At 44.6% G+C, this 27,599-nt stretch overlaps 1 protein-coding gene across 3 annotated transcripts in view; it reads left to right on the top strand.

The window, feature by feature from the left end:
- The window catches only part of CACNA2D2 (calcium voltage-gated channel auxiliary subunit alpha2delta 2), a 212,706-nt gene that overhangs the window by 7,552 nt on the left and 177,555 nt on the right, over positions 1 to 27,599 (top strand). For all 3 annotated transcript variants that reach the window (XM_071550576.1, XM_071550575.1, XM_071550574.1), the window contains exon 2: positions 15,749 to 15,830. In XM_071550576.1, coding sequence (XP_071406677.1) covers positions 15,749 to 15,830 — 82 coding nt within the window. The remainder of the gene's footprint in view (positions 1 to 15,748; positions 15,831 to 27,599) is intronic.

Here is a 27,599-nt window from a genome sequence, read left to right as displayed (position 1 = left end):
CTGGAACACCATTTCAGAGCTAAAAACCAGTGATGCAGAAGGCACGGTACAGGTTCATGGTGTGGCTGCTCCTGTGTACTTGATTTGTTGGTAAACAGAGCCTGCCTCATGTGTTTGGGCTTCTGAGCCTCTTGGCCTTCCAAGCACCAAGTTAGACCTTAAATGGTTGGATTGGTGGAAAGAATTGGGAAAGTGTTATATCCATCTCCACTGAAGTAAACAAATGAGGATATAATTCTCCTTATAAATACCAGTGCCTCTCAACTCATAACAGAGCTGGGTCCTGAAACTTTTGTCACGAGCTGCCAGTTTGCTGTCAGGGTCTGTTTCTTCTCCAGTGAGCACTTAATATTCTGCAGTCCAGAAGAATCCCACATCCACAGTCTGAGTTCACATTAATTCTCCAAATAAGAAAGCAAAACAAGGGGCATGTACCTAAATAATTTTCAGAGGTAACCTTGTGTAAGCTACTTACCCATCAAAAATATATAAAACTCTCAGTGATGTAATTTTTGTTGAACCAGAGGTATTCTTGTATTTGAAGTCTCAGAGCTGTTGAATTTCATGTAATAATATCTCTCTGTTGTGGTTTCTATACAGTATGACACAGGGAGGGTCATGAATGCAGTGCCTTGTTTGCATTTCTAATGTATGGTGGGTTTCACAGGCAGATTTTTGGCAGCTGTAACATGAACACCAAAACAGAGACAGACTTAAGCCAAGCGAAGCACTAATGTTCGGCTTTATCAGGTGTTGAAGATTGAGTCAGATTCTGGGCTGTGAGTGGTTGAATGTCTTTTTATTGCTCCATAACGAACTCAGTAGACCCAGGAGGAGCCAAAGTGCCATTTCCTCATGTCTGAGATACTCTTGTAAATTAGAGGTCTCTGCTGAGCGTTCACTGTAGTGTCACATTCTTGGGATCAGTGTGTGTGGGAAGTATTGCATGGGCTCATGTGCTTCCAGTACCTCTGCAGGGTGAGGGATGCCCCTTGCCCAGGTAAAAGTAAACCTTCTGCAGCAGTGTGTCATGAATACCAGGGGAAAAAAGGGTAGAAAAACCAGCATTTAATTATTCAAGGCCTGCAAGCTGAAAAGGGTTTCAGGACAGTGAGCTAGGCATGCGTCAAAGCTTTGTGGGCACTCTGCTTTCCCCTCCTCCCCTGCCTGCTCTGGGAAGGAGGGTAGATTACATGAGTATGAAAAAAAAAATCAATATTTTTCTCTTCACACAGCCCCTAGTTTTTATTTATTCTGGTTTTGTTGGCTAGGAAGTCTTAATAATTGTTGATCAGTGATCAAACTGATGACTTTATTTTGCCTCTCACAGATCCAAGAGCACAGACCAAAAGGGGCCCTCTCTGTGAAGAGGGATGGTTGATGGTTTTGTGCCCCTCCTTGGCTGAGGGACTTCTGATTGAGCCATTCCTGATGCTGGGCTTGTTACGATGCAGGAGAATTTGCTGTTGTCAGTCTTGCATGCTGTACTCTGCCACAGCTGTGTAGGTTTAAAAGCTGAGAGTTGTCAAGAAAATTTTCAAGATACTGGGGCAAATTCATCCCTGATATAACCATGCTGTGGGATTATGCTGGGGGTAACTTTCAGGCCTTTGTCTTTTAAATATGGCGGTGTTTTTCCTTGCTCCTGATGTGATTTTTACTGTGAGGTGAAGAAAAGAAACACATCTAACACATTTACTATCTGCTCATGCTTTGGTCCCAGTTTCTAAATAACCCCATTTAGCACCTGCCCGCCTGTTTGACCCAGCAGCAAAAATGTTGTGTTGGCATTTCTGACATCAAAACCGCCTTTTTACCCATCATCTTAAGGCTAAATTGAACCTTTCTGTGTCACTTGCTCCTTGCTATGTTTATTTGTTTTGATCTAGTCTTTACTTTAGAGAAAAATCTAACTAGCTGAGTCTCACCCCTACTGCCTGCTAAGTGCTTGGGGCTCTTTTTCGTGTGCAGTGGCTCCTTCCGCAGGTGAATTTCTACCCTCGGTTTCCCCCTGTATCCCTGTGCTCCCTGCCCAGACGCGAGGATGGAGCAGCTGGGTACAAAAGGGCTCTGACAACCACATTTTGGCACGAGGTCTTGCTTCAGCATTGTGAGTGCTGAGCTGGCTCATACCTTTTCCCTTCTTGCAGCCCTGTGGTGACAGCCCTGCTGGGGCTGTGTTTGCTCGAGCAGGCACAGCATTCCCAAGGCAGAGGTGAGGCTGCATTCCAAGGTTGGTGCTCTGCAGGGGCACTGCCTGTGGCAACGCTGCTGCGTGGGAATCTTTTCCTGCCCTTCTTCTCTTGACATCGCTCCAAGTGGAGCCTTGTGCTGAAAGCATTGCTGGTTTGTGCAGTTTATGAATGTGATTATGTGCGCTGAAAGCAGACTCGCCTTTTTTTATTTTATGAGGGCCACTTAATAAATGTCACTTATTTGGGGACTCTTAGGCAACTGAGTGCATGGCCAGCCACCTTCTCAGGGGGAAATGGCTGCCAGACCCCATCCTGCTCTCTGGAGTCACAGCTGGCTGGTGGAAGAGTAGGTTTGCCACTTGCCAGAAAAAACGATGTGATGTTTTTATGGCAGTCTGTGCAATACTTGACTTTCATTCTTAGTTAAATCTACTTATTGCTGTGTCTGGGCCATTTCAGTTGTTATTAAATCTCACTAGATAACATCAGGGCTCTTGTACGTGAAGTTTTTTTTCAGAGAGCACCAAGCAGCTGCAGAAAGGAAAGGTTTAGTAAATAGTACCTGTCCTTATGGAGGAGTATCGGAGTGATTGCAGTGTGGTGAAATGGAACCTGCTTGGGCTGCAGGTGAGCTGTTCCAGCTGCTGCGTTACTTAAGGCCTTGTTGGGGCCACAAGTGGTGCACGTACCTGCAGTTTCTCCACTTAACTCTGTATGTTAGATGAAGGGCTCATGTGCAAGGCCTGGTGCCTCAGGGCTGGGTGGAGTTGGTGGCCAGAGCAACAATTTCATCCCAGAGCTGCCAAACTGCAGTACTGGCTGAGCTGTGGTTTGTTGAACTGTTCTGAACTTCATGAGGTTCATTGCACAAAAGTCCAGATCCCACAACCAAAGCAAGGACTACGCCAAGTATATTGCATTTTTTTTGTCTAATTTTCCACATGAAACTAACCTTGCTTCCTCATTTGGCTTGGTTACAGTATTTATTACAATGACATTCCTTCTCCTCATTTTTTTTCTACTGCTCTGATATTGAGATTTAATATTTATCTTCTAATAGTTTCTGAGTAGTGGAGTGCTTGCATTACTGGCAGTGTTGTGTAGTTAATCCTGAGCACAGATAGCTGTGAGAAGTCCAGACGGACTTCAGCCCTCAGTGGCTGCTTGTGAGTGAGGAAATTAGCTTGGAAATTGCTGGTTTTTAAAATTGCTTCTGTGTTAATCTTGCTGTGATACCACAGCTTCTGGCAGCATGTGGGTTAGCAAGATGCTTGTGGCCGAGAATGAGGGCAGGTTCTCTTTAGAAGAGTCTCAGCAAAGACCTTGTCTTACACCTCTGCTCTTAGGAGGTTTACATGGAGGAATTTGGCCCATTTTTCCATTGCCAGGCCTACCTCCCAGGGGTTCTCTTATCCCTGATTGACCCTCTGGCCTACTTTCTGTCCACTGTGTGTTAAAGGGTGACCAACCTGCCAGTCTTGGCGAGCATCAGGAACAAAGCCTGTGTGCCTCAGGCCTGTTTCCTGGGGAGACAGGTCATTCTTTCGTGATGCCCTTGGGATTGTCCCCCTTCCCTCTCACTCCCCATTGCAGTGTGAACATCTTATCCTGTTCTCCATCTTCCACTCCTTGTTGTAGTTTTGTACGTGCACTTTGCAATAGCACTTGCACTTCCCTATTGCTCATTTTGCTGATGAGGAAGCTAAGCCTTCAGAGACTCCAATATGCCAGTGGTGGAGCAGGAAATATAACCAGATTACATAATTACTCTTTTTCTGTTCTTTGAATGAATCCATGCTCTTCGTTTTGGGGAGAATGCTTCTTCTGCTATGTACTAACAAGACATCAGGTTTAGCTGCAAGAACAAAAAACATGGGCAGGAGGACGTGAACTCCAGGGGTAGTATCTGTCCCCTTCTTTCGTGTTGGTAGGGTGGGAACTGTCCTTGTGGATGAAAAGCTTCTCTGAAGGACAGTGTTCTCTGGCAAATGCCTGAGCATCAAAGCTTGGGCAGTGCTGTTGTCTGTGCAGTTAGTTGGAGGGCAAGAGGCCTTGTTGCTGAGTGCTCAGCATTGGACTTCTGCAAATTAAATGGGTGCCCTCTTCTGCATAAGCCCTGCATTGGCTCCTTGTGCTGAGTAAATTATGGTTAGGCACCTTTCCCAAGAAATGCTCTCTTTAAAATTGCATTTTATGCTGATGATGCATCCATTTAGAATTGGACCTTGTGCTCATTGTCTCTTTGTGGCAAGTGCTCACCAGCTGAACCAGTTACTGGGGAAACTGTAGAACAGTAGCTCCTGACCATCCCTTGGATGTTTAACCCCTTGAAAGGTATCTGAGATATCATCTGAACAATTCCTGCTCCCTGTGTCTCTCTCTCGGAGAGAAATTCTGGAGGCCATTAAGCCAGGTAATTTACATGCTTCTTGAGCCTGTGCCTAGAGAAATATATTTCACAGGTAATTTCAGATCTCTTGGTGTGTGGAAGAAGTCATTATTCTAAATAGAAAGGGGCTGGTGATGTCACAGGCCCCATTGAGAGGACCACATTAGAGACTGGGATTTTTCTTTCTCACAGAAAAGAGTCTGAGGCCTTCTATTCATAGGGGTTTGGAATGTCACATGTTTTTGGTTTTAATGTTAATACTCATTTAGAAAAGCAGAAGAGAGAATTATCTTGTAATCTTGGATTCCAGTTACATGTGAGTGTACGGTGTGTGAAGGCTCCCTCTGAGCTATGCACAGGTGTGTGAGTTTCCTGCTTTGTTGTTCCAGTGCTGTCTTTTAAGGGCAAACATCAAATTTAACATCAGGAGGTTGAGCTGCAGTTCTGACTCTGCTCCCGAAAGTCTGTCTCTGTTTGGGACTGCTTCACCTTTGTAGCTCCATTCTCCCCTCCCTGAAAAAGACAGAAAATATTTTTGTCAGACATATTAGAAGGATTTGACAGATTAACGTTGGTCAGTCCCTTCAAAATGATGTCTGATGGGCTGTTGCACTGTCTGCTTTAACTGTGGGATTGCAATTGGGAGGGGATGTGGATGGTTGCTTCGATGGCTGTGAAGCCAGCTGGGGAGGCACTGCTGGCTTCTGGCGAGGAGAGGGGCACATCTGTGCTGAAGTTCCAGGAGAGTTTCCCAGTCACCCTTCCCTGGGAAGAGAGGGAAGAGAGAGCTTGTTGTGGAGTGGTGTTTTCTTGCAGCAGGGGAAACTCCGACAGTGCTTAGCACAGCATTCTTGTTCCTTAAGGTGCTCCAGCAGAGCATCCTTCTTTCATGGGGTCCTCCAGGACAGGAGGGGCATCCTTTTTGGTGTGAAAAGCTGGCTGCAGCTGGAGATGTGGAAACTGAGCATCACAGAACAGTGTCCTGAGCATGTTCAGCAAATCCTGTAGCACCTTCTGAGTATTTCTAGTGTGGTTCAAGCACCTCCATTTATACAGACTTGTATCCTTTTCAGAGGAAAGGTGGTATGTATATGCTATTTCCCTCTGGAGGGAGCAGTGTTTGTCCCAGCTGGACTGGGAGAAGTAGGGAGGAGGTGACCTGTGAAAGCTGGCAGCTTAATCTCTGTTGCTGTAATACTTTGGGTGATGCAGCAGTACTGGGACAAAATTGAACTGGGCTTCATGCTTTCACTATCTCTGCCTCAGAGCTTGTCTGGATGTCACCTTACAGCAGGAGAGGTCTTGCAAACAGCTTTTAGACGTGTATCACAAAGTAGTGAGGTAATGGCATAAAATGCAGTAAACTATTTTTTTTTTTTTAATGCTCTCCACCCCCACTTCTTTTTTCTTTCATTGCTGAAATGGACTAATACAATGAAGAGCTTCTGCAAATGAAGGCAACTGCATTTGAAATAACAGGGTTCTGGGTATTTGGCTGGTGAGAGATGCAATAAGTGAGCATTGCTAAGTGCTTTATAATAACAATGATTACAACACTCTCCTAGGAGCCAGAAACCTCTCAGGTAGGGGGATGGTGTGGACAGGGGTTGTTTAAGATGGGGGGTTTAACTAGATAGACATTGAATGACAGTGATGCCCAGAAACCCCTGAGCAATGTTCCATATGGTGCTGTGAGAGGCTATTCCAGAAACCACAGGAGACTTGGACTGACATGGTTTGAGGCTGAAGAAATGGCAATGGATGCCCCTAAATAGCTCTTGTAGCAGGACATGTTTGTGGCAGAGGTTAATGAAATATTTTCTTGATAAGGGGAGAAGCTGTAGACAGAAATTCAGCAAAGGTCTGACTAGTCAGGAATCCTCTATCAAACTCCTTAACATGGCTTGTCTTTAAGTGATCAGATGAATCCTTTGTGCCTGGTCTGTTCCCACTCAGCTGAAATCTGCCAGGGGCAGGGTGGCTGCTGAAAGCACTCCTCTGGTGTCCAGTGGCTGATAAGAATTTACAGTGTGCTGTTTTCAACTTGACCACCTTTGTGTTTTGCTGCAACTCTCCATAGTAGCATGACTGTTCTGGCAGTAGGAGCATCACTGGGTGGAGAACCTTGTGTGAACAGAGCATGTTGGGAAGCACTTCCTTGCCATGGGCTCCAGTCAATCCTTTATTTACAGTTTGCTGCTATGTCATCACATCTCCCTCACCCATTAAACAGCATGCTAAAGAAATGAGAGATGACTACAATGTATGTATCAAAAACTCCATTCCAGCCATCAGGACGCAGCACTCATTTATCAAGCTTTGCCCCACATCTTGACCAGACTCTACACAAGTGATCCAAGCAAGGGGAACTCTTTTGCTTTGTCCAGTGTGATAGTATTTGCATAGGAGATGGTGATTGTGAATTATCCTAAAGTCTCATAAAAGCCTGTATGAGCTTCTTATGAGGGTGGTCCTGCTATTGCTCAGCGTGATACAGGAGCACAGGGTAACTCACAGCATCTACTCATGAAGCTGTTTGCATATGCTTTAGTCAACAGTATTCTGGTGGCACAAGACAGAAACACTACTGGGACTGTCATCTTTTAGCCATCTAGCCTGGTGTATTCAAGTGGCAGCGTCTGTTTCTCCATGCTGTGAAAAAAGCTCTCCAATCTCCTACCCCAAGTGCAGGTCCTGGAAGGTGTAGCTGTTTTGTCTTCTCAAGGGGGGCTCAGCCTTCCATCTGGTACTGAGGATTTACTGGAATGAAGAAGATGCAACAAGCGATCCTACTTCTGTCTAGCTCCCAAGAGAGTCATGAATTATACACGGAATAAACAAATAACCTGATATGTCTGTCATTATATCATAAAGGACTTTAATAATTCATGCAGCTTGCAAAATCCTTACTAAGACCTACCCTCCGTAACCTTATCTTTGCCGTGGGGGATGGGATCTCTTCAGCCTCCACTCAGATTGCATCTGAAAAACAGAAGGAGTCTGTGAGGAGGAAGGTTTTATCATAACACTTCATCTGTATAATGGGTTGCAAAGTGACGTGCAAGAGTTATCAGCCATTGGGGTCTCCAGGGGTGCTGCAAATGACAAGTGGCTGCATTGGGTGAAATTTATGCAGGTAGCATGTGCCATAAAACTGACATGTAGTCACTTATTTATTAATTCATTGTTTCAAGTCTAGATTTGTGACAGGCTTTAAGATTAGAAGCCGAGTTCTAATTCTGCGCGACAAGAGTGCAAAGATGGTGCAAAGAAGCCACAGGTTTCTCTTGCTCCTGATGTGCATCAGCAAGTGTGCCATGGAAATAGGGTTTCAAGATGTAAAACAAGAGCATAGCTTCCAAAAAGCAGGTAGGTTTAAGGCATTACATTAGCTTGGGCTCTGAAAAAAATTGTTTGGGGAGAATACTGCTGATATGGCCAGTACAGCTCCAGTACTGGTAGCCATTGCTTTTGGCTTGTTTGCTTTGTGTTACAGTCCTGGAGTCATGTGCTGGTGCTTCTGCCACCATCACGCGAGAGGTCAAAGTACATGAGGAACCCATGAAAGTTCCCATGTGTAGAACCAACCCCATGGCAGCAAAAAAAGTCCATCTGGATCTCCAGTCATGAATCCTGTAACTCATTTATTCCTATGCTAAGGAATATTTTTTAGTTTTGTTTATGCAGTTGGTGATTAGACTCCTCACATGGCAGGGAACTGTTTGCTGGACTTGTTGAACATAGGTGAAAATAGGGTACTGTCTTGAGGTGCCTAGTTCTGCTTCCAGTTAAAAGAAGTATGAGTGGCAATGTGCTGAGATAAGATTTCCCCCCTCAGGCTGTGAGGATTAATTTTTGCACATTTTTAATGTATTTGGGGACCCTCATATGGAGGTCCTGGCCAAAAACCCTCTTAAAATCTAAATGTCCATCACTGAGTAATGGCCTGGAGGTGAACTCTAGGCTGATAAGGATCCAGGATCTTGATCAATGATGGGGTTCATGGCTGGAAGGACCTTTTGGAAAGGTGCTGTCCTCTGCTCTTTTGGCTGCAGGAAATACTTGCTGTGGTTGCTTTGCCGTTTGTTCTTTTCATTGCTGTATCAATGAGAGGTTGTGCATGTGTCTGATCAGGAGATATCAGTGCCTGTGTGGGGCCTTTTGCAGTACTGCTGGGCAAATGTACCAACTAACACATCCTCCTTCCTCTGTCTGTGGGCAAATCATCCACCAACAGATTGTGATTTTCCTTAAACCTTCTCTTAGGCTTTAAATTATTCACTGCATTATCCTTTGGCCTCAGCTCCTTTGCATATCAAATACTCCAAATCAGCTTTTTGTAAAGTTTGAAATTCAAGATATTTTGATTGGACACGCAGCTCTCAAAGAATAGTTATCATGGCTCTTTGTCATACTGGGAGGGCATTTCAAGTGGGGTCCTGCAGGGATCTGCCCTGGACCTGCTTTTATTCAATAGTTTCATTAATAAGTTAAGCAATGGAATGGGAAATATGCTTATAAAATTTGCAGGCGACAGTGAACTAGGAGGGGTTGGATGTACTTTGGAAGGCATTATCAGAATTCAAAATGATCTAGAAAAATTGAACGGCGAGCTGGGTATCAGCAAAATGAAATTCAGTGAAAACAAATGCAAAGCGATGCACTTAAAAGGGAGAAATCAAATGTACAAATACAGAGCAAAGAACATCTGTCTGGGTAGCAGTGTGGCAAAAAAGATCTTGAGAGTTATCGTGGTTCACTTTGAGTCAACAAAATGCTGTCATAGCACATTTATTCTGCAGTGTTCGGTAGTTTCTTGGACAAGACTGAGGAGGTGATGATGTCCTCCTTGTACAGCACTGGGTTTGGCTTCTGTTGGAGTACCTGACCTCACTTCTTGGCATGAGCCTTTGGAGATGTAAAGAAACTGCCGAGAATCCAGACAGGGACAACAGAAAGAATGCATATTTAGAAAACAGTGCAAAATAGGGGAAGCTGGGAAAAACTGATTTGCCCTTTTGTTCCTTATTTTTCTAGTCCAAAGGACGCAGCAGAACAATGATCTTTCAGTTCTTAGGAGCTTGTAGTAAGAAATTTTTCATTATCTGCTATAGGTGGGATTAGTGGAAAGAGGGAATTGAGATTAAGGGTAGATAAGAAGGGAACTTTTTCACCACGTGGTGAAAAATGGAACTGGAAGAAGGTACTGTGGGGATCTTGGGTTCACCTTCAGCAAAGAATTTAAAGAACAGATTAGACAATACTTCAAGTGTTTAGATGTCGCAGTGCAGCTGGTGGAATAGGAGTTCCTGCAGCCCCTGCCATCCTGCATGTCTGTGACTAAACACCTGCTGCCTGTTCTGTTTTTAGGGGGAGTTAGACCTTAAATGGTTAATGCTTTTATTTTCCGATAAAGAAATCATATTTAAGGAACAATTTTCCTATTGTCTTAATTGTCAGTGATGACAGGTTGGTGGTTACTGTTGGTTTTCCCACAGGTACCTACAAGTATATTTGTGCTCAAGAGCTGTTAATGAAACACAATTTTTTTATGTAATTGCCAGACTATTTTCCTCTCACTTTTTGCTCAACATTGTCTATCCTGCAGGTTGAGAAAACTCCATAGTTATCTCTTTTTATTATATTGTAATACTTGGGATGTCTGGGATCAGGATGGATCTGGTAGGGGGTTTGGCACTTGGGGGTTTTTGGGGTGGAGGTTTTTTATCCAAGACTTACCCTGCTGCAAAAATGTGTAGGGATGAAACAAAGAGAAGACAGGACACAGGAACAGGCACAGAAAGTTAGTGTTTGAATTGAGAAGAACAAGGTAATGTCATGATAGAGCAGAATGTAGAGACATTATCCCCTTCCTGTTTCTCAAAGATCTTCCTTGGGATATAGTTCTAATATTCATTTGTCCCATCCTTCCCTCCTATAATAATGTCAAAGATGCTTTCTCATTACAGGGAAGACCAGATGGTGAAGGTGAATAATGTCTTGACAAATGTTAAGAAAAGACTAGCCCAGCAGGCAAATTTTTCCCACCCTTCCTTTATATAAACACCTGGGCACATACTTGAAATTAAAACAGAATCATAAAACAACAGTGTGGGAGGCTTGATAATGTCTGGAAGCACGGTCAGTAATTATTTGGTCATTTGGAAAGAAACAGGTGCTCTCTGTAAGTTGTGTCTTCAGGGGAAAAAAAAAGGCAACTTATTTTTCCTTGATGGGTAAATACTGGCTCCTGTCAGGTTTTTACAGCCTAGGTATGTAAGAGAGCTCAGAGTGAGCACGAGCCTGCACATACACACGTGCATGTGTGTGCACTGACACACACTATTATAGTTAAAGGATTAAGCATCTTGAAGGAATAAGCCAATTATAAGAAGTTCCTGCACAGCAAAAATTAGACAACACAGTAATTAATAACCTTATTAAATAGCAATATTTGGGCACTGAACCAAAGCGTATGAATCAGAGTGAAGCATTCTTGGCTGAACACACCATGTGAAGTGTAGACACTTGTACAGAACACACACTCTGTAGAACCCAATAAGCTTTGGGGCAGTATATCTACTTAGCAAGTAGTTTTTCCTCTTGTTCTTTTATCTTTCTGTGACTCTCTTGTTTTTGGAGCCAGGAAGGCAGCAAAAGAAAAGGACCAAACGTGGTGGTTTTTATTCACTAACATCCTCTCCTGCTCACAGCCAAACAAGCACTTTCCTAAGGCTTCTTTTAAGTAAAAAATGTCCTCAAGCAGAAAACTAATTTTCTTTCCTCTTACTTATCCTTTCCCTGTGCTTTTGTGAGAGGTGCTTGCAATGAGGCTTATATTCATTAGTGGTTTATGTAACTGCCTTGCCCAGCCCCAAGTTAGCTGTGAGGAGGTGTGACTGCAGCCTGTGAAGGGTCTGTCCCTTGTGTCCTGAGCCACCAAGGAGCAGAGTGACCCTGGGCTGAGCTGCAATGGCAGCTCCCTGGTGCTGGCCACAGGCTGGCAGCGCGTGGCTTGCGCTGGTGCCTTGTCTGTGAGTGTCTCCAGGTTCTGTAGGGAGGATCAGGACTCAGGCTGCCATCTGTTGTGTGCACAAGTGTGGGAGGATGTGGGCCAAGGACAGCCTGTCTCCTGTCTTTCCAGGCAATTATCATTTTCTTCTGAAGCCACACAGCTGGAGCAGTGGTGTAGCCTCGGAAACCAGCGTGGATGTGCACAGAAGTCTCTACAAATGCCTGGGTCACTTGAAGCATGAAACGTGCCCTAACCCTAAGCAAGGGCTGCTGTGACCAGTGGCAAGGCACAGGTGCCTGCTGAGCAGGAGTGGGACAAAGTGGCCCCAACTGCAACAGCAGTGATTTGCCTCCTGATGTGCTGCTTGACACAGTAAATGTTTTTGAATCTCTGCTGGTTTTTCAAAGCCTACTTTATCTCATCTTTAAGAAAAACCAAATATGCAAATTATGAAATCAATTAACATTTTTGTAGTTTGCTTCGGAGAGGCAGTGATAAATGATGTTGTGTTTTCAGAAATCACTTATGTCCCTTGAAAGTGTTGCACAGGATGCTGTAAAATATACGGGAAACAACCATTTTTTCAATACTGAAGAATTTTTAATGGATATCCTGAATGTGCCTACAATAGTTGTAGAGTTGTTGGGTTGGAAGAGTCCTATGGACACTCCTCAGCAAAGACAGAGCCAGCTGAGATGATGGGGATCAGCGAGGTATGCTGGGCATGTCACTGCCAAAGAGGGGACAGGGGAGGGTGGGGCTGCCAGGCTCCTTCCATGCCGTTCCTGTAGGCACAAAGCTACTGAGTGCCACCCAAATTCCTGAGCTCCAAGGCTTTCTCCTCACTTGTGTTAGTCCACTACAGCAGACACTGAAGTGGTGCTCAGTTTAAGGGGCAGACTGTGCACATGGCTCATAAAGGGAGCCTGGTAACTTTCCTTGAGCACCACCACAGCCATGCCAGGGGCTTCCCAGTCAGCGCATCAGCTGTTTTCTTTATGCTTTATTTGTAAATGACATTTCACAAGAGCAGCAGGGCACTCCTGGCTGCGTGTTTTGACGCGTTATCACTCCTCAAGCCCCATAACGCACCTGAGGCGTGCAGTAGTGGCCCAGGAATGCCATGACTGGCATGTCTTATTGCTTGCAGCTTCTGTAGGAGACACACTTCAAAGAGAAATCTCCATGTTCATCGTGGGCTATCAGTTTCTTTACCCTCTTCATCCTTGCTATGGTTGTCTTGCATAAAATTTTAAGTACATTGGCCATGAAAGAGAAACAAGAGGCAGAAGGTCAACTTAAACAGAATAATAATGGGGTTTATGTTTGGGTTGGGTTTTTTTTAATGTTAACTTTCAACCCAGCATATGGCAAATGAAATGAAAGCTCCAAATTATGGGATGTGGCCTACTCTGAAAACTTCTGCTCATGGACATGACTAGAGCTAGAGGGACATAGTAATGGGTCACACAGGGGTTTTGGCAGTGCAGTGATGTGGATAAGGATGTGCTGGTTAGAAAAAAGAGTTTTTACTACCACTGGCAAAAGTTCTTGTCTAGCCATACTACACCAAAAAAGGAAGCTGCTTCTGCTATTACTTTCTTTTCAATGTAGAAACCTGGTGTCAGCTATGCCAAAGTGCCCTCCTTATTTGATAGTGTAATAGGGATATTTATGCATTTTAATAGTGGTGTCTAGATCTTGGACTACAAGGCTTCGCTGGACTATTTGGGAAACTGCTAGTCTATAAGGCTGCACAATTAAACAGAATTGAAGTATTTTTCATGAATGAAAAATACAATGGCTTTTCCTTAAAATAGTAGTACTTCTTGGGGTGGAGGCAGGGGGTGGAATAAGTTTAAATTTATTTTTTTAAACAAATCTGCTGACTTAATTTAAATTAATTGTAAATCCCAACCCAACTGAGTGCTCAGTGTCTCTTTAGCATGTGCCAACAGAGTAATATTGATGCTTCTGTCTTCCTGTGTAACTAATCCTCTCTGAAGGCTTGGCCATACGTGACATTTAAGCGGATATGAGCGGTTGTTAATGTGATGGATACAGCTCAAGATGGGTCGTAATTTTCCCTTGCTGTGGTGGTGTAGGTGTTCCTGGAGAGAGCTGACACAGGCAGGTGTCACTGACATTGAGGATCTTGTACAGAGCTGGAAGTTAAGAAAAAGTGTCAGCTCCATAAGTGCTCAGTGGGGTTTCTCGGACCTGTGGCTGAGTATAAGCTTATAAATGATTTTTTTTCAGTTCACTGGAGAAACTGGAGGAAAGGAAAAAGATAAATCCAGTTTTGGTGTTTCAGGGCATATTTTTTAAATTAATGTCTTGTGTAAAAATAAGTATTTTTTTGGTGAGAATACTTCTGAAGATTTATGGATAACTTTGGTACTCAGATTAACCTGAATATACCTTTGATAGCAAATAAAACATTTGACTGAAAAAGGAAAAGAAACAAAAACCCCAACCCAGCTTCCCTCAGCTCTGTCTGTGACCTGGTACCTTCACACTGGCAGTCCCACTGAAGGTTATGCTTTCCCTCCTTTGTCAGAACAGGGGGCTTTGCAGATGTCTTCACACATCTCATGTTCTGGATTTCCCCTCCCCAGCCAGGCTCCCAGGGGAAAAGAGACAGTGTTGCCTCTGTGGGAATATGGGAAATGGCATAAGTTAAGGTGGAAAACTGAGAAGGCTTGGTGTGTGCGTTTAAATCTTGTTTTCATCCACAGTCTTGTATGTTATTAACTGGCATGAGCTTTGCTTATGTGAGTAACACAGAACTGTCCGCCAGTTCCTCCCTCTGTCCTGTACGGTCCCCCCTCTCCTCTGCTCTGCCGCTTGGCTCAGGTGTTTTCCTGCTTTGACATTTCTGCCCAGCTTCTGGACTGTGCTGAGCAATTCAGAGTCCTCTGAGGCCCAGCTGAAAACTAGCTGGGTTTCTTTGCTTCTTGATCTCTGGAAGAACCTCTCCATGGTTTTGGGGTTGGTGTGGGAGTGTGTGTGGGCTGCTTGGGGAATGTCTAAATGCACAAAGAATGAAATCACTTGGTGAACCTGACCAAAGTGCAACCCCCCGAGCTGGTCTGTTGCCTCCCATCATCGCTGTGCTTTGCTACTGGCCTTACCTTTCACTCCCTGTGTTCCTTCCCTCCTTCCCCCTGTGTATGTTGAGAGAGGACTGTTGCTCTGGAACAAGCTCTGAAGGCAGTGCCAAGTGGTGCAGAGGGAATTGAGTGCTGCTTTTCCAGGTCAGACGGGAGATTTGACATTTGCGTGTTCAGTGGCTGGAGTCAGGAAATCTCATTAAAAGAAAGAGAGTTATCAGGTTCTGTGGATTTAGAAGGGAGTTGATTTGTTGTTGTTTTTAACTTGGGAGTTATTGTTCTAAGCAGAAATTTGTGTGGTTGAATGTGTCAGAGGGTGCTGTGCCTATTGGAAGCCCTGGCTGCCTCCCTTGCTGTATGGGGCTCAGGACAAAGGAGATGCCCGTGGCAGCTCCTGGCCCTTCCTGATGCCCAGGGAGGCAGCTCTGCCTGCAATGAACTTGGCAGAATTGGTGCCTGGCTCAGGTTGGGCTCAGCTGAAGGTGCAAAGCAGCTGAGCTGTCGGGCACTCGCTGCTCCTTTCTTGGCTCTCCCCGTGTCCCTCCTGTTGTGCCGCAGTGATAATCCATTGCCACAGCAGCACAGACACCTCTGGCCCTACCACAGTTCTGGGTTTGCTCTCTGTCACAGAGCCCTGCTGAAGCACTAAGCTGTTTTCTGTACTCACAGCACTTCGACCTTGTTAATCACTCTGGGCTTAAATAATTATCTACTGCAACTGTTTGTCTAAGGAGAAAATAAACCCTTATGCCTTGCAGTTTTTGTTGTACCTTTCCCCACTCTTCTCTTTGTGGTGCCTTGTGCATAAATTTTGGAGTCTTGAAGTTTATAACCTGCCCCAGCCGTAATTCTCAAAGCTACGTGTCCCTGGTACTGTGCCTGCACTCAGTGCTGCAGAGACAAAGCAGTGAACTTAGCTGAGGCACCGATTTCCTTCCTCTCCCTTCAGCCCCTTGCTTATCTGCTCAGTGTCAGGGCTCTGACTCTTTCTCTTTCTCTCCCTTTCTCTTTCTCTCTTTCTCCCTGTCTCTTGCAGTATGCAGTACTGGGCCAGGAGGCTGGAGCAGGAGATTGATGGAGTGATGAGGATATTTGGTGGAGTCCATCAGCTCAGATTGGTAAGATGTCTTTTACCTGTGCTGCCTTCCTTGTGGCAATGAATGTTCTCATCTGCAGAAATCACCTGTGTGAACACTTGCACTAAGTCACCGTCTCGGCTCACTCCATGTGCAGGGTCATGGCTGGCTGTGCTTCTGGTTTCTGGGCAATTTGATGCACTTTTCAAGTGTGTGGGAGTGAGCGTGGTTTGTATCTGTCTGTCTCTGGGGCTGCATGTCACTGGTATCTGAGCATGTACTTGTGGGGTTTTTCCTGTATGACACACTAAATGCATCTTAAAGTCATCTAACCCTTCCTTCAGGGACTGAAGGTAGTTTAACTTGTGTTTTAACTTTAAACTTCTGTTGACAAAGCAGGAAATGTTGAAAGGATAATTTGGCTAGCCATTGTAAGCTCTGTGTTTTTACATGTACACTGCAGGTAAAACTGTAATTCTTGTTTGGCTTCTGTTTCCAAGTGCCACAAAACAAAATCCTGTTACTGATGCCAACATCTGCCCCCTGCTCCCTGAGTTAGCACCAGGGCACAGCAGGCTGCAGGAGCCAGACCTGCTCTTCTCCTGGCAACAGTGCTCTGGGCTGGGACAGAACCTCTTCATTGTGGTTTATTGGGTTTGTGGATCAAACAGTCTTTAAGACTGTCTCTGTTTCCCCTTCCCCACACTGTTGTGCTGACTAGATGTTTTGAAAGTGAACAATTTGGAATTAGAGATGGTGCTAATCTAAAGAAGAAAGGCTTCTCTGGGATGATAAATATGCCACCCCAGAAAAAAGCATGGGTGTATTTGTATTTTCTTCTGGCAGTGACATGTTCTTCTCAGATGCCAATAATTCATGGGACTTTTGCTGTCTGTTTTGCACTGGTAGCTACACTGGCTTAAACAGAACTAGTCATACTGTTGGTTGTAACCCATTGTCTAAATACAGAGGTCGCACTATTTGCTTTTAAATGCACTTTGCAATGAGTATACCTGAAGGCTTGCAAAACTCTTCATGGTTCACCCATTCATTTGCATTCATGTTTGAGCTCTAGAACGGTGTGTCTGGGCTTTGCTTGCATTCATTTCAACTGAACTTTGACTGGATTGATAAAAGCTTCATGTGCAGCATGAAAAGCATATACATCACTTGGGTTTTAACAGATATTTTTGATTGTAGCCATGCATTTGTGCCATGCAGTTTTGCATGTTGGCAGGGTCTTAGAATCAGAGCCAAGGATGCCAGTTTTCCAGGCAATATAATGGCACAGCAGCCAGCAATCTCTTCAGCAGAGCACAGTTATAAAAAGCAAAAAGACTGCTACTACATTTTGTACATGTCCTCTCTTACAATTTATTCTTATTAGTTTTGATTTTACTCCTTTGCATGTTAAATAGGTGTATCATGTAATTTTTTTAATGCCATAATTAAATAGAAATTACACCTCCAATTTGCCAGCACTTGACTTCTATTGGCCAGTCAGTCAATTACAGGTAAGAGAGCTTCCCACTTTTCTGTTTAATTCTTCTGGTAGAACATAATGCATCACTTCAATGGATTAATACTGGATAAACTGACTACAGAGGGATTGAAGAGGCTTTTTGAAATCTGTTTTGGAATCTTGTGAAGGGAGGAAGCTAATTATTGTATCTGGTGAATGCATAAACCTCCTGAAGCCAAGAAATGAGCTATTGAAAATTCCAATGCGCAGCTGTTAAAACACCAGAAAGGATTGGTAGAGGCTGCCTGTGGATCTCCAGGGGGAAACTTGGGATGTGGAGTTCAGGTTTGATTCATAATGACACTTAAGGACCACATCACTTGCTAGTGCACACTAGCACAGCTTCACTGATGGGAAATAACATGGAGTGCTTCGTCCTGAAGAACTCAGAGCTGTACTTGCAGGGAGTCCTTACCCACCAGTTGCATACAGGTTCATCTGGGTTACAGGGAGCTGTTTAATGTCAAAAAGCAGTTTTATAACCTATTTGGAGACATGCATTAAAAAAAGGGAAATTACAAATAGTCCGTGTTCTGCTGCAATCACACTCAAAATTTAGAAGGTGGCAACTAATTCACATGGTTTGGTCTTGGGCTATGCTTCTCTTCTTGTAAAGGACACTAACTGGGCATCACTTGAGCTTTGTAGCTCTCCTTGCTCCAGGATGGAGGGGCTGGAGTCCAGCACCAACCCACAGAGCTGTGGTGTGCCCTGACACTGAGTGAGCAGGCTCAGGGGAAAGGCAAAGCCCCTGCCTGAGAAGCTATGGGAGCTAAAACACCATGTAGCTGGAAACTAATCCCACTCACTGACTTTGCAGAAAGGTTCATTATTAAGCAAGATTAGACCGATGCAGGGTGGGAAGAATAAAGAAAAATGGGGCGAGTAGAGTGCATTTTATGCAAAAAGTTGCTGATGTTCTTTGGGATTGCCATGTTTGCCTGGGACATGTCTGCGTAGGGGGACTTCTGGTTCACAGTGTGTAGGAAATGATTTTAGAAGTAGAGGAAAAAGTGCTCCAGTGTCACCAAAGCCACAACGCATCCTTCTGAACTCAGTGAGGTCTGTCATGCAGGTAGTGGGTTCCACTGCCAGCTCCCACTGGCCTGTGAAGCCTCTAAGCACTGGCGATGGTGCCATGCCAGAAATGGATCTTCCCTTTCCAGCTCAGGCCTGACTACCAAAGTGACAGACCAATAATAATGAAAAATACCCTCCTCTGAGGTTTGTCAGGCTTACTTATAAATGTTTTTTTTCTTGCGTTGCTGTGAAAAGATGTGGACCTCTTCTTTGGTTATTGCCTGAAATCATAACTGTTGTGGCATATGAGGCATGAAATTTATTGTCTGAAATATGGTGTCCCGGAACATAACAGTGCTGAATATTTTATCTTCTTGGAGTGCTGCCCATCCAAAAATTATTTTTATTTTAACCCCTCAGTAATTTTCTAGAGTTGGGAAATGCCCTTACTGCTCCCCCTTCCTGCAGGGTGGACAGGCAGTTACCTTGTATGCTTCCCAGGGGAGATTATCCAAGTTTGCACCATTCAGTGCTGCTTTGCCCAAGGGCACTGTTTTCCTGGACAAATTACAGAAGAGGGTGAGAAGCTCTGAGGTGCCACGGGGTGTTGTACCAGGGGCTCTCCTTTCAGCTCTGAGGTACCACCTCACTTCTCTCCTGAAGTCCAGACCTTGAAAACAGGGAAGGGAAGGGTTCCTGTCAGTCAGACTGGCTGATGGGGCCCACCCGTATGTCTGAACACTGCAGGCTCAAGGCTGTAGGAAGGACCATGGCCTTGCTGAGTTGATTCTCTGCCCGGTGAAGTCAGTGTTCAGCCCTCAGGGTGCCTGTGGTGCAGTATCCTGTTGGCTGGCTGGTTCCTCCAGGCAAGCCTCGAAACAAATCCCAGCACTTGGATGAGGGTGCATATCTTTGCCTCCCTGTCCTCGCCTCCCCCGCAGCTCACCAGAGAAAACTGAGAGCACAAATCAGTGCTAATTTAACTCTGACTGGCACAGTGATATGTGAAATTCTATAATGTTATCTGAACAGGTTGAAATTCTTAAAATAATTATTTCTAAAATAAGGAATATTGCACAAAAATCCAACTTCCTGACCTCTATTTTTTCTGTTAATGACTTTTTTGTGGCTACGGTGGACTCTTCATCCCTTTGCGGGACAAAAAAATTTTTTGTTTTGACATTCCTTACTACACTGCACTAAATTTCTTCCAGTGTTTCAGCACAAGTAAAAGTTGTTAACTTTAGTATGAAATGAATGAATCTATTGTATTTCCAACCTAGATCCTGCAAAACCTGTTCCAGGTAGACTCTGGCTCAAGAGATTTCCCATGCTGTCCCAGCCTACCCGTGTCCTGCTGTGCTGGCACTCGTGACAGACCAATGGCAGCAGAACTCTGTGTGCCGCTGGGTTTTTGTGCCTCACTGAGCAGAGTTCCCCTGGATGTTGTGTTAAAACTCCTTTTCTGGATAGCTGGGCTGAGGCTCCAAGCCTGCCTTGGCTTGTTACCTAAATTGTGTTTGATCCTATGTCTCCTGAGGTGAGCAGTGAGCTGATCAGAACATCCCCTCCTCCTCCTCCTCTAGTACCTGTTGCCTGTAGTGGTCTGGTTTCCCTGCTGACAGTTACTGAGGAAGCCAAAGTGTTCAGAATGAGAGAGGGAAAAGTCAAGCAATGTAAATGCTGAGCCTCCTTTTCTGCTCTATCTTTCTTTCTCTCTTCCCGTTGATTGTCTTTCCTTAGGACTGTTTCCACACAGGGCTGAGCACTCACCCACAGCCCTTGTGCCCTGCCACGGACAGACCCCAACAGGGGCAGGGGCAGCAGCAGAGCTGGACCTGAGCTGTGCCCACTCTCCTCCTGGTGGTTTGCATGAACAAAGCTTCAGTCTGTCAGGCTGATTTTGTACCCTCCTTCCCTTTCTGCTGAGCAGTTAAGGGAAGCCAAGAGATAATGTCTGGGTCTGCCTTGTATGACTGGAAGATATGGATTCTGCCAGCCTTGGTGATGAGGAACCACCCAGTCTGTAAAGGTTGAGATGGCCCCAAACACAAGCCCAGGGTGGGACGCAGAGAACAGTTTCCTGGCTGAACTGGGCAAGCAATGACCCTCTGCCTGAGCTGTGCTTGGTCCTCAATATGTGTGACTGCACAGAAAGGAGGATGAGCCCAGGGAAAAAGGAGACTGGTGCTGTGCCCATTGGGGTGCAGTCTCCTGCCCAAGGGGTTTGCTGATTGTGGTACAGTGGAAATGGCTTGGCTTGGTCCTAGTAATCAATATCTGATTTTACTTCAGTGGATTTTTATATCTGTCTATTATTCTTGCTTGTTATCTTGTGCTGTTTTCTCAGCTTTGTTTTGCCAGTTTGGCATCTCTTCCTGGCAGAAGTGCTGCTGTTCATTCATCTGGGCTTTTGTAAAAGGGAAGGACAGGTCCTGCTGGCCAGGGCTTGGGGCAGAGTGACCAGGGTCTGTGCAGGTGTCCCCACCTTTGTCTGCCTCAGCCTGCCTGTCCCTTCCATTCAGTGCTGCTTCTCTGATACCTCACCTCTCGTATTCAAAGCATGGCCATCCTTTAGCTGAGGCAGCCACAGGTGAGAAGCTGTGATTGAGCCATGCACAAACAAGAACTTGAATTAAAAAAAAATAGTGTACTAGCAGAGTTTTGCCTTGGATCTGAAGAGCTGAAGTGGCATCTGCCTTGTCTGTTGCTGCAGTCACTAGCACTCCTCCTGTGACGGGGTCTCTGCAGTACCGAGTGTTTCACGTGTCTCTGTGAGTGCATCCCTTACAAAACTGCTGGTACAGATCTAGAGTTTCTTTAATGCCAGCACTAGGAGGTGAGACATGCTCTTATCAAAGGAGCTGTCAGAGGTTTTTGTTCAACTTTTTTGATCTTGGGTAACTACTGGAATAATAATAAGATAGCCTAAATCTTCCAGCTAGCTGTGGTATTACATGATGTTTAATTTGCTCTTTGTTTTCTCTGGCATAGAAACACTTACCTGACCATTCAGTAGGGCTGGGGGATTTGGAAAGTGTTTATGGGATTTTAAATGAAGGATGCTAGAGAATTGAAGCCCCCCTACTCAGTGCTCTGCACACAGTGTCTGAGAAGCCTGTCTACTTCCAAAGGGCTCTGTCATTGGACCGGACATTTGCAGAAGGGCAGTCAGGTGATCCTTAGACACAGCAGAGTTGGGAATAAGGTGCTAACCTTCTGATATTCAATCCAGTACCATAATCCACAGTTTGGACTTCAAAACACCACAGCAGAGTGCATTTGGCCTTTTTGTTCTGAGGAATCAGCCCCAACTTCTGGAATGGCAGAGTGCTGCCCAGTCACTGCACTGTGCTCAACAGAGTTGAGAGAAGGATTTTGAACCCAAAGGATGGGCAACACACAAAGCCAGCTGCTTATGCTGCAGCAGCACTGAATGCCTGCCTTCTTCCAGGAGAAAGGGAGAAAGGATTGATGGAGTTTTCCAACAGCCAGTGCCCATCTGGGGACTGACCAAGAGTGTGGGGCTCTGTACCCCAGTGACAGGATACTTAGCTCCATGCTCTTGGTTCCCAAGCTCATGCATAATCTGTCTGATCCTTGCTGTTCCTCTCCTCCCTCCCCCTCTCCTACCAGTGTGCACACAGCCTGCTTCCGCACACCATCACTGTGCCCTCCCCTGCTCCTCATGTTTGATAAGAGGAAGTGTGTGATGCCAGATAAACACATTCCTGTTCCAAACTGCTTGGGTTTATTTTAATCTGCCTGGGCCGTTCAGCAGCCTCAGCACTCTGTTCAGCACTGAGTGCAAAGCCAACACTGTATTATCAAGGAGGAGCATTTAAATGTCCTTAGCCTTGCAGCAGCTTGGTTGGGAAGGAGGGATCCTCTGCCACCCCTTGCTTAGGCCAGTGCCTGCTGTTGTTAGCCCCCTTACACCCATCATCTCACTTCTCACTCCTTCTGTCTACTAGAACCATATTGCATCTGTACTGCGAGATGTCAGGGAAACATATGCTCCAGCTTTTAGTACATTTGCATAATTAGAGTAATGTGTATGAATAATTTATAGCTGTATGTGGCTGCTCAGTGTGTGACGTTAGCACCCCTCACTAAATCCTTTCCAGTGGGTGGTGCAGATCCTGCACCAGAGCCATTGTGCCGATGCAGTGTGCAGCCTGTTGGCAGATGCAGGGGCCCTGCTTTGAGAGATCAGGCTGTGCATGTGGCTGTGTACAGTTAGATATATATATTTATTGGAGGAAGATGAGCTTTTACAGTTCTAGGGGAACAGCAAGCTAGAAGTCATAGAGGCTAAAAAGCCTTAGACTTTTAGACTCAAAATTTGCTCCGTTTATGCAGAAGCTGTGAATGAAAATGTTCTGCAACATTTGAAAGCTGAGGCAGGGATTTTTCCAGCAGGACTCAGGTGTGACTAGTTTGTGTGCCAGGATTATGTTTTTTTTTAAATTACTTTTTCAGATCATAAAACTTACCAGCTTTTGGGGGAGAGGGATAAATGTGCTTGCACTGTGTCACAGAGCCTGATCTCAATCAGTCAGTCAGTCAAAAAATAGTAGCAAAAAATTACCTGGACACTGTCTCACTATTTAGCAGCTCTTCAGAGTGTGAGTTCTCATGCTGGAAAGCCCAGAGTCCCAGGTAGGTTTTCTGAAGGAGTGGTTGAATTCTGGTATTTATGTTCCAGTTAATTTTAGCTTAAACTATATTTGGTCCTTTCCAAATGTTGGAGAGCCTTGGCTGGAAAGCACTGTGTAAACTGGAGTGAAGTGCAGGCATGCGCACTTAACTAGCTCACTAGTGTTATCCACTGGGAAAGTGAGGCAGCTGGTTAAGTCGAGCAGATCTGCAGAACCAACACATGGTGCAGCCTGGAATGTTCTCCGTCAAGGGTACCTCCAGTGGCGGGGGTGTGTTCATAATGGTAACAGGCAGAGTAATAGCCCTTAAAGCCCTTGCTTTGAACCTTTTCATTGTACAGAAATACTTTGTAAAGATAACACACTTGCAGCCAGTTGGTGAGTTTTCAAAATCAGAGGGGATTGCTGTTGAGTTTTATGGAGTCGTTTCTGATTTATATTACCATCAGTGACAAGTTAAATGAGCCCAGCATTGAACAGCCTGATGTTCAGGTGTGTGCAGCTCCTGAGTGTGCTGCTCTGCGCTTCATATCCAGAAATGTAGCTGATGTACCAAGCCAGTCAACAGCCATGTTTGTAAAATCCTCATAAATATTCAGTGAAATTCAGAATTTATCCTGTTGCCATTACACAGCCATATGAATCCAGGACCTTGGCTGACATTTCTGGAAGCTTCCCTCATGCAGGTTGTCCTGCCCTTGACTGAAGGAGCCTGTGTGGTCCCTGCATCCACTCCAGCTTAAGTCGTTACCTTCAGGCTGCATTTAAAAACAGAGCAAGGCAAAATCCAAACCAACCCTGCCAGAATGTGGGATGAATAATTAGGTGGAGATCATTAAAGTTTGCCTTCTTAAAAACATACATAGATTATTCTTTAATGGAAAGTTAATTGTTTTATTATTCTCTCCAGATGGTTTTTTTCCTTTATGTCCACGGGGGAATTGATGTAGCCTGGAATTCAGTCTCCTGTGAGCAGAGCTGATAACCAAAAATGCAACTCTATCACTGATCAAGATATAAAGCAGAGAAAATGTGTATCTGTATTCCATCATAGTTGCAGATTTTTCCCTTTCTAAGAGTTTAAATATTATTTATATGTTCTAAGTTCCCCTTCAGCTTGAAATGCTGCAGGCTGGGGAGTTTGTGTTTCTCTTCCTTATACGTTTGTCAAGCAAACACTAGGTATTGAACACTACTGAATCCTGGTTTTCTTGTGGATCCATTACTTCCAGATACTTCACTGTGGAGGATCCTGCAACTGTAAGCCCTGAAATACCCAGTTTTACTGAAAGGTTTAAAGAAGGAAACTGTCATTAGATATTTGAAGGAAGCAATAAGATGTGTCACATGTCCTTTATTCTGTATGTAGAAATGCAGGAGGGCTTTGGAAGTTGGGGAGACCACGGAGGAGGTGACTTCTCAAAGGCACAGTTGTGGCTGTTGTGTTCTAGTGTGGCTCCAGCCTGGGAAATTGCAGCGGGGAGCTTGCATGTTAAGTGAACATATTTATTGTTCCTCATTACAGCAGGTCACCTCTGACATCTGAAGTGAATAACTTGAATGGGCCCCTTATTTCAAACACCCAGCCATGCTGACCTCTTGGCCTGCAATGATTCTGCTGGTTTTATAGGTACTTATTTCCTTTAAATTATTTAGAGTTAAGATATTATTGTAAGGGAGGGAGAGAGAGTGGAGTCTGATATTAGATCAGCCTCCTGTTCCTCATAAACAGATCAACTGGGCTTCAGCCTGAAGACTGTGGACTTGTGCTGTGATTAAAGCTGTAGTTTGCTGCTGCTTTATTGAAAGAGATGGCTCTGCTTATGGGAGGAACTGCCTCTTGGGAGACTCCAGATCCTGGTAACCATTGGGGATCTGTAACTTTCCAACACTTGTGTCCTTTGCATCTTACTTTGACAATGTTGCGTACCATGAGCTTGAAAAACTCCACATTCTTTTGTGCCTTAGGAATAATCCAGCCTTTCTTACCATTTGAGAGGTCATATCCAGAGCAGGGGGCACTGAAGGGAGAAGTGAAGGTGAATAGGCTAAGGAGGAAATGTAGCAGGAAGGTGATGCTAATGGTTATGGATTCTCCTCTCTCTTCTGTTGCTCTTGGGCTGATCAATGCCAACTGACATATGTGAGGCATCTCCTCTTTGATATATTTTGGAGGATTTCTGTTTCAGTTTTTTGGATTTATATTTGTGCCTGATCTTTGTGATTCAGTTACTCACTGAGCTTCAGATGTTATTGACTTTTCTCCGATTTCTAACTGACCTTTCACACCTGTAAGCTTCCAAGACAGATTTAGTATGTGTTTGTTCAGCACCTACCATAACCAATAGTGTCATGCTTTTTGGACACTGACTATGGTATAAATATTAAATAGTAAGCAAGAGCACTGAGAAAAATCCTGCCTGAATGAAACATGAGATTTACTGATGCGAAGAGATGCTGTGAATGAGAGGCATGGCTATTTCTATCAGGGCAGTTCCTTAAATCCCTGGGTGATGTGGTTTGGACTGGTGGCAGGATCTTAGATGTCTGTATGTGTCAGGAGCCACTCTAGGGATTGTTAGGCAGTAGCATTAGTTATCATCTGGTGGATGCCCAAGCAAAGCCTTTGCTTGTAGCCAGGAGGCAGAGAGCAGATTTTCTGTTCCCTGCTGTGGCTGTAAGGGCAGGTAAATAGGGGAGGAGACAGCAGGGTGTTTATGTGACTTGAGGAGCAAAGAAGATTGTAATGGTAAATGTTGGATTACTTCTAAAAACAAGTAGGTCATTGAAGGTTGATGAACAGAAAAAGAAAGAAAGGTGGATTTATTCCTTGTTCTTCTAAGATTTGTTACACTATAAAGCTCACTTCACTGCTCAGCATGCTGTCATTTTTAATTTTGGAAGTTCTTTGTTTCTGTTTTTGTTAGTGGTCCAGCAAGGATGACACTAGACCTACATTAGGAACCTGGGACCTTCAAAGAAGTCTTGGTTCCCAGTTCCCTTGGGCATTGTGAGTAGGCTGGGCCTTATTGTAGTGCTTGCTGGAAACATCAGCTGTTCCATTTCCTGCTCTAGCAGCATTGGCCTGTGACTCCATGGTACTCAAATTGTTTAAAATTCAGCTTATCTCTTGTCTTCTGCCCCTTTTGCAGAGGGCTAGAAAGCAAGGAAAACATCTGTTTCCATCCCTGCCATTTGTAATGGGGAAAGGATGGCTCCCTAACATTCAGTGATAATAATTTGCCATGAGGTATATACCTGGAAAATTCATACCAACAATACTGTAGATGTGCAATTCTGAGTACAAACAATAGCTCCAACCTGTTCTTAAACTCTCAGTGACTTGGTGTTTACTGAAAAACAAATCCTAGCATGATAATACCGTGCTTACTTCTAGTTCATTTCATGGCTGATTATTAAAATTACTTGCAAACTAGTTTGCTCTCACATCTCAATACTGGAGAGAAGGAAAACATTACAGATTTTCTCTGTAAGTAGGTAAATTGAGGCTCAGGTGAGGGAATCCATATTCTGCACAGTGAATCTGATGGAGGGCTGGGGAAAGAACCTGTGAATCCCAACTCCAGGGTTTATCTTCCAAATGTCTTCCTTAATAACAGCTGTTCACTTTGTCACTTCTGGCTCATTACTACAACTATTAGCACTGATCACTGAATCCTAGGAAATGCAAGTGAGAAAGAGAAATTTTCAGCTTTGAATTCTCCCTCAGGAAACTTATTTCTGGCAAGTTTCACAAGTGGCAGCTTCTTGTTTGTATTCATAGGGTCTATAACACATGGCATTTCCTCGTTGGCTCTGCCCTCAGCTCCCTCCATGACCAAAGGGATAAGCCATCGTTCTCTCCTTGCCTCTGCTGTTGGTGTGAGTTTGGAGGGCTGTGCTCCTGATGCAGAGCCCGAGCAGCAGTTGATTGCCAGCTTTCCCTCCTCCTTAGATGTGTGCTAGCTCTCGAACGACATTTTGAGGTGCCTGAAGCATTCTGTGGAAGAAAATTAATTGGTTTTGACAAACCACAGCAGTCCCTTGGGTGCCTGGGAGTGCAACATTTATTGAAACCAGGCAGGAAATCAAAACGCTCTGGTGTTCACTCACCTCCAGTGCAGCTGTATAAAAAAAAAAAAAATCCTTAACCTTCCTCTGGATTTTTCACTCTGACATTTGGATTGTCCACTCACTTTCTAATAAAACCTCCTTTTGATTTTAGAATAGAGTTTAGTAGCCATGAAAGATGCCAGAATGACAGCCCAGGGAGTAGATGGTCTCTGTTTACCCACAGAGCAAATGCAGCATCAGGGCAAATGTACTTGCCATTGTACTTCCACCTTGACCTGCGGCATCCCACAGGAGAGTGGGCAACTGCAGATTTTTAGCACTTCCAGACTTGACCTCTCTGCACACACAATAAGGAATCAGGCTTCTCCTGCAATGACAATGTAGTATTAAGGATGGGTTTTTCATCACAGCTGTAGGCATAACAACTTCAATGTGAATGTCAAACTGAAAGCACTCTGCTAGCAGAAACCATCTCCCAGCCCCACTCTTCCAGTAGTCTGGCTTGTCTTCCTAACATATTGGTTACAGTCTGAT

Source organism: Pithys albifrons, chromosome 3 (assembly GCF_047495875.1).
Source record: "Pithys albifrons albifrons isolate INPA30051 chromosome 3, PitAlb_v1, whole genome shotgun sequence".
Lineage (NCBI taxonomy): Eukaryota > Metazoa > Chordata > Aves > Passeriformes > Thamnophilidae > Pithys > Pithys albifrons.
The sequence above is the reverse complement of the archived record's forward strand: the minus strand, read 5'-3'. Positions and strand labels throughout refer to the sequence as shown.